At 52.4% G+C, this 12762-nt stretch overlaps 1 protein-coding gene across 2 annotated transcripts; it reads left to right on the forward strand.

The window, feature by feature from the left end:
* The first annotated feature begins 9246 nt into the window (after positions 1-9246).
* On the forward strand, positions 9247-12532 carry ARSA (arylsulfatase A). 2 transcript variants are annotated; one of them, XM_043882107.1, is made up of 9 exons: positions 9247-9389; positions 9770-10007; positions 10199-10439; positions 10520-10738; positions 10813-10982; positions 11300-11424; positions 11517-11644; positions 11908-12010; positions 12100-12532. In XM_043882107.1, the coding sequence occupies exons 2-9, from the start codon at positions 9790-9792 to the stop codon at positions 12417-12419; spliced, it is 1524 nt and encodes a 507-aa protein (XP_043738042.1). In that variant the 5' UTR covers positions 9247-9389; positions 9770-9789; the 3' UTR covers positions 12420-12532. The 2 variants fall into 2 exon arrangements, with proteins under 2 accessions (XP_043738042.1, XP_043738043.1); XM_043882108.1 differs by having other exon boundaries at positions 9314-9389; positions 9756-10007.
* The last annotated feature ends 230 nt before the right edge of the window (positions 12533-12762 follow it).

The following is a 12762-nucleotide window of genomic DNA, read 5'->3' on the forward strand; positions in this document are numbered from 1 at the left end:
GGTCTTACATTTGGATCTTTAATCCATTTTGAGTTTATTTTTGTGTATGGTGTTAGAAAGTGTTCTAGTTTCATTCTTTTACAAGTGGTTGACCAGTTTTCCCAGCACCACTTGTTAAAGAGGTTGTCTTTCTTCCATTGTATATTCTTGCCTCCTTTGTCGAAGATAAGGTGTCCATAGGTTCGTGGATTTATCTCTGGGCTTTCTATTCTGTTCCATTGATCTATATTTCTGTCTTTGTGCCAGTACCATACTGTCTTGATGACTGTGGCTTTGTAGTATAGTCTGAAGTCAGGCAGGTTGATTCCTCCAGTTCCATTCTTCTTTCTCAAGATTACTTTGGCTATTCGAGGTTTTTTGTATTTCCATACAAATTGTGAAATTATTTGTTCTAGTTCTGTGGAAAATACCATTGGTAGCTTGATAGGGATTAACACACAGAAATCCCTTGCATTCCTATACACTAACAATGAGAAAATAGAAAGAGAAATTAAGGAAACAATACCATTCACCATTGCAACAAAAAGAATAAAATACTTAGGAGTATATCTACCTAAAGAAACAAAAGACCTATACATAGAAAACTATAAAACACTGATGAAAGAAATCAAAGAGGACACAAACAGATGGGGAAATATACCGTGTTCATGGATTGGAAGAATCAATATTGTCAAAATGGCTACACTACCCAAAGCAATCTATAGATTTAATGCAATCCCATAGAGTTTTAAATTTCAGTGACCATAAATTTTATTTCTGCAAGCTGTATTTGGTACATTAGCAAATCTGCTTGTTCTTTCTTTATATTGACTCTTTCTTTTTATTTAATGCAATGTTTAGATTTCTTTTGTCTTTAATTATTTTTAAAACATTTACTTTAAAGTTCTAGTCAATAGTTCACATATGTGAACTTTTGGTGGTCTAATCCCATTTGTAGTATCTACCAACTCACTCACTGTAGGGGGACTGTAGGTTCTTTCTGTGACAGTTTTGTGACTTGGGGTTATGAACTCAGCTGGGCCTGGGAAACCTAGATATGTCCCTCAGAGGAGTATAACTAGCCCAGGAATTGTTTTATGTTAATTTCTTGGCTTGGTGGTCCTGGGGACTACAAAGAGTAATATAATTAAGACTCCAAACTTTGGGGGACCAACAGTGGTTACAACTTCATATGGAGACTTCTTCACAGAGAGACCACCACAGAGCTTTATGAAAATTGCTTAAATAAAAGATAAATATATAGTAATAATTAAGAAAATAGATTACTCCCCAGATTTTTGAGCACTACATGTCATCCCAAGTGTATGAGGTGTATTAACTCATTCAGTCATCACTAAATCACTGAGCCAGCCCATTACTGTCCTCATGTAACAGACAAGGAAACAGAGCAAATTAGAGCAAACAAGCAACTCACCTTGTCCGAAGTTGCTTGTGGTGAGTCAGTGGAGAAACCAGCACTTGGAACACCATAGTGGGCATGTGACCCAAACAGGGCCAATGAGAATCCTGTTCTGGAGTGTAAGGCTCGTAACTGAGGGAAGAAACCCTTTCTCCAGGCTTGGGACACACAGGAGAAATGAAGCTTGATAGATACCAGTGACCAAGATCACAGTCTTGGGAAGAAAGCAACCCTGGGAGGAATATAGATACAGGAGACAAGGAAGGTTCTGAAGAGGCTTTGAATCTCCAAACTTAGTCCCTGAAATCTGCTTTTCTTTCTTTTGGCTTCAAGAGCCAAGGGTACCTGAAAGTCCACACAAAGGAGAGGGGAAAGGCCTCTCTAAAAGGGAATGTGACTGTAAGAGAGGTGGAAGGGCTGGCCTTAGGGCAGGGCCTGAGCTGGCATCCCAGCTCAGCCACCAGGATATCTGGTGGCCTGAGAAAACTTCCTGGCTTCACTCTGCCTCCCTGTGAGCTCTGGTATGTTAGGGACAATGGTAGGATTTTCTTCATTCCCTCCCTCATTCAGGCCACATGCCAGGCACCTGCTTTTGGGCTGACGAGGTGGCTCCGGCTCCCCCTGGGCCCTGGTGAAGGTTAGGAGAGCGCGTGGGTGTGACATGCTCACCATGTACCTGGTACCTAGTGAACACATTCTAATATAACCATAGAGCTAGTTCTACGGAGACCCCCAAGACCTTCTAGAACTAACACCAAAAAAAGAAGTCCTTTTCATCACGGGGGATGGGAATGCAAAAGTAGGAAGTCAAGAGATATCTGGATGGAGGAGGGCGTGGCAACCCACTCCCATATTCTTGCCTGGGAAATCCCATGGACAGAGGAGCCTGGCGGGCTTCAGTCCACGGGGTCACAAAGAGCTGGACATGACTGAATGACTACATAACAGCAATATATGCATACATATATATATGTGTACGTATGTATGTATTATAACTGAATCAATATGCTGTATACCTAAAGCATTGTGAATTAACTATACTTGAATAAAAGATAATTTTTAAAAGAAAAAAAAAGAGATACCTGGAATAACAGGCAAGTTTGGCCTTTCAGTACAAAACAAAGCAGGGCAAAGGCTGACAGTTTTGCCAAGAGAATGCACTGGTCATAGCATGCTGGTCTGCCAACAAAAGAGAGGACTGTACACATGGACATCATCAGATGGTCAATACTGAAATCAGATTGTTTATATTTTTTGCAGCCAAAAATGGAGAAGCTCTATATGGTCAGCATAAACAAGACCTGGAGCTGACTGTGGCTCAAATCATGAACTCCTTATTGCAATTTCACATGCTATCAAGGAAATACTCAAAATCCTTCAAGGTTCAAACTTGAATCCTTCAAGTTCTTGATGTGAATCAAGAATTTCCAATGTACACACTGGATTTAGACAAGGCAGAGGAACCAGAAATCAAATTGCCAACATCCATTGGATCATACAAAAAGCAAGAGAGTTCCAGAAAAACATCTACTTCTGCTTCATTGACTGTGCTGAAGCCTTTGAGTGTGTAGATCGAGACACCCTGGAAAATTCTTGAAGAGCTGGGAACACCAGACCACCTCACCTGCCTCCTGAGAAACCTGTGTGCAGGTCAAGAAGCAACAGTTAGAACTGGACATGGAACAACATACTGGTTCCAAACTGGGAAAGGAGACCGTCAAGGCTGTATGTGGTCACCCTGCTTATTTAACTTCTATGCAGAGTACATCATTCGGAATACCCGGCTGGATGAGCCACAAGCTGGAATCAAGATTGCTGGGAGAAATATCAACAACCTCAGATGTGCAAATGATACCACCCTAACGGCAGAAAGCAAAGAGGAACTAAAGAGCCTCTTGATGACGGTGAAAGAGAAGAGTGAAAAAGCTGGCTTGATATTCAACATTCAGAAAACTAAGATCATGGCATCCCTTTCCATCACTTCATGACAAATAGATGGGGAAAAAATGGAAACAATGACAGATTTTATTTTTGTTGGGCTCCAAAATCATGTCAGATGGTGACTGCAGCCATGAAGTTAAAGATGCTTGCTCCTTGGGTCAAAAGCTATGACAAACCTAGACAGAGTATTAAAAAGCAGTGAAAGTGAAAGTATTAATCACTCAGTCGTGTCCAACTCTTTGCAACACCATGAACTGGAGCCCGCCAGGCTTCTCTGTCCATGAAATTCTTCAAGCAAGAATACTCGAGTGGGTTACCATTCCCTTCTCCAGGGGATCTTCCCCACCCATGGATCAAACCTGGGTCTCCTGCATTGCAGTCAGATTCTTTACTGTCTGAACCACTGGGGGAAGCCTAAAAAAAAACAAAAAGTAGAGACATCACTTTGCTGACAAAGGTCCATAGAGTCAGAGCTATGGTTTTTCCAGTGTGCAGGTGTAAGAGTTGGACCATAAAGAAGGCTGAGAACCAAAGAATAGATGTTTTCGAACTGTGGTGCTGGAGAAGAGAGTCCCTTGGACAGCAAGGATATCAAACCAGTTAATCCTAAAGGAAATCAACCCTGAGTACTCATTGGAAGGACTGATGCTGAAGTTGAAGCTCCAATATTTCGGCCACCTAATGCGTAGAGCTGACTCACTGGAGAAGACCCTGATGCCGGGAAAGATTGAGGGCAGGAGGAGAAGGAGGAGTCAGAGGATGAGATGGTTGGATGGCATCACCGACTCAATGGACATGAGTTTGCGCAAACTCTGGGAGACAGCAAAGGACAGGGAAGCCTGGCGTGCTGCAGTCCATGGGGTCGCAAACAGTCGGACACGACTTAGTGACTGAACAACAAGAGCAGCATTTCCAAGTGTTTTACAACAGGCGTTTCAGATTGTGTTGTTGGAAATCTGTTTTTTGTATTCAGTCACAGCAGTCAGCACATAGAAATGCTTAATGATGGTTGGATGGATATTAATGAATGAATAAATGAAAAAAAGGACATCCTGCATTTGAAATGTTTATTACTCACAAACATACACACCAAAGTATGAGGGTGAGGCACTAGGAACATAGCAGTGGTCAAACAGTCCTCCTTGGCTAACCACGTCTTCTCACTCACCAAGAACCTTGGTGACAGGCTGTCTGCTCACCCCGAGTTCTGACATCATCCATGTCTCTCCAAGGGATCCCTCACACTGTGACCTCCCAGTTCCTCAACCTCTCATCTCACTAACTGTAAAAGTCAGGGTTTAGGTATAGATTATGGACCCATGTATAACTGCTTTGAGCTGAAAGGGATTTGATACATGGAGTTAGTGCCTGCAGAGTCATCGGAAGTACTGAAAGAAGCATCCAGCCTGAGCTCCTAGAGATACACTCTCCCTCAGCAGTGCCACAGAACTAGTCCCCAGGGATTTACTTGTTCCCACATTCAGCAAACTGAGATGTCCGAAAGCTGATATCCCACCTGCTGACTCCAACACACCACGCTTCTGAGCCTGTATTTCCCAACCCCTTTTGCATCTAGGTAGGGCATGGCAGTGTCAGACTTTATCTTTTGGGGGCTCCAAAATCACTGCAGATGGTGATTGCAGCCATGAAATTAAAAGACGCTTACTCCTTGGAAGGAAAGTTATGATCAACCTAGATAGCATATTAAAAAGCAGAGACATTACTTTGCCAACAAAGGTCCGTCTAGTCGAGGCTATGGTTTTTCCAGTGGTCATGTATGGATGTGAGAGTTGGACTGTGAAGAAAGCTGGGCACCGAAGAATTGATGCTTTTGAACTGTGGTGTTGGAGAAGACTCTTGAGAGTCCCTTGGACTGCAAGGAGATCCAACCAGTCCATCCTAAAGGAGATAAGTCCTGGGTGTTCATTGGAAGGACTGATGCTGAAGCTGAAACTCCAGTACTTTGGCCACCTGATGCAAAGAGTTGACTCATTGGAAAAGACTCTGATGCTGGGAGGGATTGGGGGCAGGAGGAGAAGGCAACGACAGGGGATGAGATGGCTGGATGGCATCACCAACTTGATGGACATGAGTTTGAGTAAACTCTGGGAGTTGGTGATGGACAGGGAGGCCTGATGTGCTGTGATTCATGGGGTCGCAAAGAGCCAGACATGACTAAGCGACTGAACTGAACTGAACTGAGGGCCAAGTCAAGAGTTCTGGAATCGCGGCCACTCCTAGGCCTAATCAGTAAATACCTCCTTCTTATCCTGCCTGCTCTCTATTCAGTCTTCTGCATCCAGGATGACCTTAAATCCATGAGTCAAAAATGGCAGCACTTCCTTAGCTACCAGGGAAGCCCCTACTTCCTCTTCTATGGTTCCCTACATGCCTACATGGAGCAGAGACTCACCCACCCCTATTTCCGCTTATATTGCAAACTGGATTTTCTGTGAGCAAGGAGTAAATATCTGTTGTGTTAAGTCACTGAGATTTGGGGGTTTATCTGTTAAGGTAGCTAGTGTTTCCTCAACTGTTCTAGGAGGGGAACCCTAGGAGCCTCGCTTTGGGCTTACTACCTTGAGTCCTTGTCTAGGTCAGCAGGTAGTGTTGCATTGGCCTGCTGCTCAATACATCTATTAGAATGATATGCTTAAGAACCAGGGAAATTAATACAAAATAAATTCACATAATCACTGTATCCACGGTGAGATGGACTGTAGCCCCATACACTTGTCTTGTGTGACCTCCAAAGCCTTCTCTGATCAGTGGACTATGGGGGCATGAAAATGTCTGGGAAGTGGTATGTCTGGTAACTCTCTCAGAGTTAGTGGCCAACAACCCCTGAGAACCCTGACTGTCCCTTCCCCTAGAGCATGGCCATCCTGGCTGAAGGCCATACCTCCCTCAAGGGAGGCCAGGAAGAAGAGTTAGTACAGCCTTGGGTGTTTCCGCCAGGTCTTTCCCTCTGGCAGCTCCAGGTCCGTGAGTGACTCATGTCCAGGAATTGGAAGAGGAGCTGCATTGTGAGTCAAGTCTGGGCCACGATCCCAAAGCCTAGGGTCTTTCCAGCACCACCCCCACTGCCACTAGTGCTACCTCTGTTGTTGTGCTGGAGGATGACTCTATGGCCAGGGATCCAAAAATCTCTGAGGCCATGCCATTCCGCCTGGCCCTGAGGCCTCTGCTGCCCTACAGTAGCCAGCTCCCCAGAGTCTTAAGTGTGTCGCTACTCCCCTCTCTACTCCAGAGTACAGCTCGCTGTCTCAAAGAGGGCATCCTCCAGACCCTCACCAAGGACAGTTGGGGGGCAACTGACCAGGTCAAGCACAATACACTTCTATCTCTCTCTGTCTTTGGGTGCCTTTTTCTCTATTAAACCAAAGAGGTTTCCAGCAGCTTAGCTTCATTCACTTGGGCTGTTGTGAACCCTGGTTTTAAAAGCCAGAGCACAGTCAGCACCATCCAAGCCCCTGGATCTGAATCCAGAACCTGTGCTCCCTGTTAGATCTGACTGATTTAGGATCTTTTGCCTCCGATATCCTGGGGTTAGGAATGATGGTTGTTGAGGCCAAAGAGGAGGGAGCAGACCCAAGGGGGGAAATGGAGGCCTGCACACAGGGCCCTTAGTGTCCTGGATCCCTGACATCAGCTGTTCCCAGGAACCACCACAGAATACCTTCAAATGGGCCACGTACTGCATGCAGTTCACCCACCCACCAGCCCCAGGCAGGCCCAGGAAATGGAGGCCCCTCCCTTGTTCGAGGTGTAGAAAGACCAGACCGGCACCGCTCACAAGGCCCCTCTCCTAACTGTGGGTGTTAGTTCCAAATTAGCAGTGTCCAGAGCCACTTCCCGCACCCTGGCAGGCTGCCTCCCACCGGGGCTCTGTCCCAAGTTGACCCTCCTGCCGGCTCCCACAGCAATGCCAAGAAAGGCTCACAATCGCGGAAAGACTCTGATGCCCGCAGAGCTCAGCTTTGAACAAACATAGATGGAGGCACACGCACCCTCTCCCCACCCAGAGGTCAGGGCTGCCTGCCGTGGGCACACACCTGAGCAACCTCCAGAGTCTGCAGGGGAAAGTGTCGGCCATTTGCATAACATTACAGCCTCAGGCCGGCTCTCCTGGAGAATAAGGGTAGTTCCCAGCTTGCAGCTGAAAGGGAAGAAAGGGCCTTTGGCTGATTCCTTTTAAACTCCAATTCACAGCGCCAACCAGCTGTGATAGTTCCAATTACAGGTTCAAAGATTTCTGGGCCATGGAAAAACTTTCTGTCCTGGCCACCCACCCCATACTGCTCCCACGCACAGGCACAGAAGCGGTACTGGAGTGTGACACCACGGGGCTGGTTCACAGGAGCCCCTTCCATTCCCGATGAGGCCGGCAGCAGCCTGGGGCCCAGCCCCGTCTCAGGGAGTCCCTGCCCTTCAAATTCTGCTCCTTCCTACTGCCTCTAGTCGTAGCTTTCATCTTTCACCAGGAAAATGCCAGATCCACAGCTGGGCTTCAGTGGGAGCTCTGTCTTGGCCGCACCCCAGTGACCAGAGGCCTTTCAAGGACTCTGTCCACGCTCCCACTGGCTCCAGGGGCAGGAAATATGAGAAGCCCTCCGCAACAGCAGCCCACATCCTGCTGGTCCTGAGGTCCGACCCTGTTGGGGAGCCTGAGGCCAGAGAGCTGCCCTGGGGAGGGTTCCAAGGAAGAGATGTCCTAGGGGAGCTGCTGTGGGGAGGCACTCTCAGGGAGGCACTGATCTTGGGGTGTTTAGTTGCACTGAGTAAGATACCCACCTAACCGCCTCCTGGGGCGCTCTCTTACTTTGAAACAGATAAACAATCTGGGGACCAAAACCGTGAAGTCATTCGTACAAGGCTGTCCAGTGATGGAGCCACCGCCGTCATCTCTTTGGATGAGCCCTTCCCATTGGTGTGACCCGGATGCAGAGAAGATACCACCCTCCAGATGCCCCACCACACCCCCCCAACACACACACAACACACACTACACCTCCACCACACACACACCCCACACACACCCCCCACACACACACACCACACCGCACACACACACCACAAACACACCACAAACACACCACACACACACACCCCGCACACACACACACCCTGCGCACACACACACACCACAAACACACCACACACATACCCCGCACACACACACCACACCCCCACACACACACACCCCGCACACACACCCCGCGCACATACACACACCACAAACACACCACACACACACCCCGCACACACACACACCCCGCGCACACACACACACCACAAACACACCACACACACACCACAAACACACCACACACACACCCCGCGCACACACATCACAAACAACACCACACACACCACAAACACACACACCCCACACACACCCCGCACACACACACACACACCACAAACACACACCACACACACAAACACACGGCCCACCACACCCCCACCACACACACACGAATGGAGGGGGAAAAGTTGGAAAGAATTTTTGATCTGTCTTAAGAAAACACCAAACATAGCGTTGAAGGAAAAGCCAGCAGCCCGCGGACTCCACGGTTTCCGTTTCGATTTGCTCATTCGACACTCTCCAGGCTCAGGGCCTTTAAGGAACACTAGCGCGCCGAGCCCCAGCACTAGGATCCGTCCTGCGCGCACCTCACGCGCGCGCCCGCCTCTAGCGCCAAAGGCCTCGGGGCGCAAACTCGGGCGCAGCCGCCACCTGCCGCCCAGCCGAGACCCCGCGTCGCTCCAGGTCGGAACAGGCCCCGCCCCCCCAGCGCCGTGCCCCTCCCCTTCCGCGCGGCCCGCCCTCTCAACCTCGTGCTCCGCCCCTTCCGCGCGGCCCGCCCCTCCCAGCGCCGTGCCCCGCCCCGGGGCGGGCCGCGCGGGAGTCACGGGTCAGGGGGCGGGGCGGGGCCGGGCCGGGCCGAGGCGGAAGCGCCCTAGGAGGGCCCGGCTGCCCGGTGTCCCGCACTTGCCTCCTCCTCGGTCCTGAACTGCTTTTGTTCCGCTTCTTGGGCCCCCGCGGGTCAGTGTGCTGAGATTTCTGCCCCCTGACCACGAGCCTAGGCGGGACCTTTAGCAGAAGAGGGTCAGATCTCCGCCTGAGAGTCTGAAGGTGTCCTGGCCCTTGAGGGTCTCCAGGGAGTTAGATCCCAGGCTACAGGCTCCTGGGGAGCCTGTTTTGTTGGGGTCGAGGGTCTCCGGGTGCCGAGTCAGCTGGAAAGGAGTTGTCTCCGTCGAGGGAGTATTTGGGTCTGGGGTTTCAGCGGAGGGTGGTGCCTGAGCCTGGTTTCTTCGGGGAGGTTAATGTTCGGGTCTGGGGGTGGGTAGTGCTCGGATCTGGGGTCTCGGGGTTAGAGCTTGCGGGAGCCAGTTTGCCTTCTCTCCCAAGGGTCTCTGTTACAGGCCTGTCTGTGCGGTGAGCCATGGAGGCTCTGTGGACCCTCACTCTGGCCTTGGCCGCAGGCCTGGCTGCTGCCAGCCCACCTAACATCCTGCTGATCTTTGCTGATGACCTAGGCTACGGGGACCTGGGTTCCTATGGGCACCCCAGTTCCACCACCCCCAATCTGGACCAGTTGGCCGCAGGGGGTCTTCGGTTCACCGACTTCTATGTGCCTGTGTCTCTGTGCACACCCTCCCGGTGAGGAAGGAAACCGGCAGCCCTCACCCCTGACCATTTGGTTCTTCCCAGATTCACTCTGGAGTGCAGAGGGAGGAGCAGGGTTTCTGTCTCTATGGAGAAATTCATATCTCTCTGTTTTTTCTCCTCTCTCCCCTTCTTGTATGCATCTCGGTTTTGCTCTGTCGCACGGACTCTGACTTGCCCTGTAGGGCTGCCCTCCTGACCGGCCGACTCCCAGTTCGGATGGGCTTGTACCCTGGAGTTCTGGAGCCCAGCTCCCGAGGGGGCCTGCCCCTGGAGGAGGTGACCTTGGCTGAGGTCCTGGCTGCCCAAGGCTACCTCACAGGGATAGCTGGCAAGTGGCACCTTGGGGTGGGGCCTGAGGGGGCCTTTCTGCCCCCCCACCACGGCTTCCATCGATTCCTGGGCATCCCGTACTCCCATGACCAGGTAGGAACCACCAGGATCCTTCCCCTTGACCCCAGAGCCCCACCCCACAGTCTAGACCACTAAAGGAGCTGCTCCCTCAGGGCCCTTGCCAGAACCTGACCTGTTTCCCGCCGGCCACCCCCTGCGATGGCACCTGTGACCAGGGCCTGGTCCCTGTCCCACTGTTGGCCAACCTGTCGGTGGAGGCACAGCCCCCTTGGCTGCCTGGACTCGAGGCCCGCTACGTGGCTTTTGCCCGTGACCTCATGACTGATGCCCAACGCCAAGGCCGCCCATTCTTCCTGTACTACGCCTCCCATGTGAGTGACTGTGGCCCCTCCGCCTGGGCTCCCCATGAACCCTACCTGGTGCTAACTCCAGTCTCCATCCCCAGCACACCCACTACCCCCAGTTCAGTGGGCAGAGCTTTCCAGGGCACTCAGGCCGAGGGCCATTTGGGGACTCCCTGATGGAGCTGGATGCGGCTGTGGGGGCCCTGATGACAGCTGTGGGGGACCTGGGGCTGCTCGGAGAGACGCTGGTCTTCTTCACTGCGGACAACGGGTACTCGGCAGAGGCAGAGGGGTGCTGGTCGACCCCCACAGGGCCCTGGGTCTTCCCATGTTGACGCTGGCCAAGAACCTAGTGGGCTAAGGGGGTCTCGGGAGTTGTTGGCCACATATGGTGGCACCCACGCGCATGTGGGAGGCTGGCGGCTGTGAGTCCATGGAGGTGCTGGTCTTGGGAGGACAGGGAGTGGGCAGGCACATGCTGGCCATTTCTGGGCAAAATGTGTGACTTATCAGTCTGGGGCTGGGGTCCCCGAGGCAAGCTGGAAACCCTGGGCTTCTCATTGCTGACGTCCTCCCTGTGTGTCCCAGACCTGAGACGATGCGGATGTCCCACGGTGGCTGCTCTGGCCTCCTGCGATGCGGAAAGGGAACCACTTTCGAAGGGGGCGTCCGAGAGCCTGCCTTGGCCTTCTGGCCAGGTCACATCGCTCCCGGTCAGTTTTCAGGCCTTCTGCTCCTGGACTCTTGGTCTCATCTTCCCGGCCCTAATCACAAATGGAGTGACTGTACAGCCCTCTACTCCCAGGTGTGACCCATGAGCTGGCCAGCTCCCTGGACCTGCTGCCTACCCTGGCCGCCCTGGCGGGGGCCCCGCTACCCAATATCACCTTGGATGGCGTTGACCTCAGCCCTCTGCTGTTGGGCACCGGCAAGGTAGGGCCCGTGAGCACATAGCCACAGCTCCCTGACCCCCATCCTGACCTCCCTTCCCCCCACCCCCACCAACCACTCACCCTCCCCAGGAGTGAGTGTGGGCAGCCCCTGAAGTCCCTGGGGCCAGGTGAACCCTCTGTCGAACTGCATCCTAGTGATGCCGGCCGGGGGCTTCTGGGTGGGCAGGGAGCCAGTGCACGCCCAGGGCCCAGCACGGAGCAGACAGTGCTGGGCACGTGCAGACCCCCTGACTCTGCCCCCAGAGCCCCCGGCACACCCTCTTCTTCTACTCGGCCTACCCGGATGAGGTCCGAGGGGTCTATGCTGTGCGGAGCGGGAAGTACAAGGCACACTTCTTTACCCAGGGTAACCTCCTCTGCCCCGGCCCCGCCCACCCCTCCCAGCCCCCGAGCCCAGCCCCCCTGCCCGGTGCACAGGTGTGTGCCCCTCCCCAGGCTCTGTCCACAGCGACACCACCGCGGACCCTGCCTGCCACGCCTCTAGTCCTCTGACTGCCCATGAGCCCCCGCTGCTCTTTGACCTCTCTGAGGACCCTGGTGAGAACTACAACCTTCTGGGGGGTGTGGATGAGGTCGCCCCAGAGGCGCTGCAGGCACTGAAGCAACTTCAGCTGCTCAAGGCCCAGTTTGATGCTGCCATGACCTTTGGGCCCAGCCAGATGGCCCGGGGCGAGGACCCCGCCCTGCAGGTCTGCTGTCAGCCCAGCTGCACCCCCCGGCCGTCCTGCTGCCACTGCCCCGAGTTCCAGCCCTGAGGGCGCAGACGGAGGCCAGCTGGGGCACTGATGGTTCCTGGCTGTGCTGTGGGAGTGTGGAGGTGGTTTGTACCTGAGAACGCTAATAACACCAGCTGACACTTGTATGATAATTCATGTGATCCTTGTGATAGCCCTGAGCTGGGTGTTTCTCTCCCTGTCACAAATGAGGAACCTGAGGCATGGGGAGACTTGCCTGAAGTCACCCAGCCCGAGAGAAAGCCACCTTCCTCCCCCTGATGATTGCTTGTGTCAGTGTAGACAAGCGTGGTGGCAAGTGTGGGCACAGCATTCACGGGAGCAGCACTAGGGGCTTCGTGTGCCAGGAGAGGGTGGGGAGGGG

The sequence above is a fragment of the Cervus elaphus genome, chromosome 22, assembly GCF_910594005.1.
Source record: "Cervus elaphus chromosome 22, mCerEla1.1, whole genome shotgun sequence".
NCBI lineage: Eukaryota > Metazoa > Chordata > Mammalia > Artiodactyla > Cervidae > Cervus > Cervus elaphus.

Excerpts from the sequence above, each read along its gene's own strand:
- ARSA (XM_043882107.1), top strand. The coding sequence starts at position 9,790 with ATGGAGGCTCTGTGGACCCTCACTCTGGCCTTGGCCGCAGGCCTGGCT. Across the intron at positions 10,008-10,198 it reads TCTCTGTGCACACCCTCCCG|GGCTGCCCTCCTGACCGGCC; the intron begins GTGAGGAAGGAA and ends CTTGCCCTGTAG. Across the intron at positions 11,425-11,516 it reads GCCAGGTCACATCGCTCCCG|GTGTGACCCATGAGCTGGCC; the intron begins GTCAGTTTTCAG and ends CTCTACTCCCAG.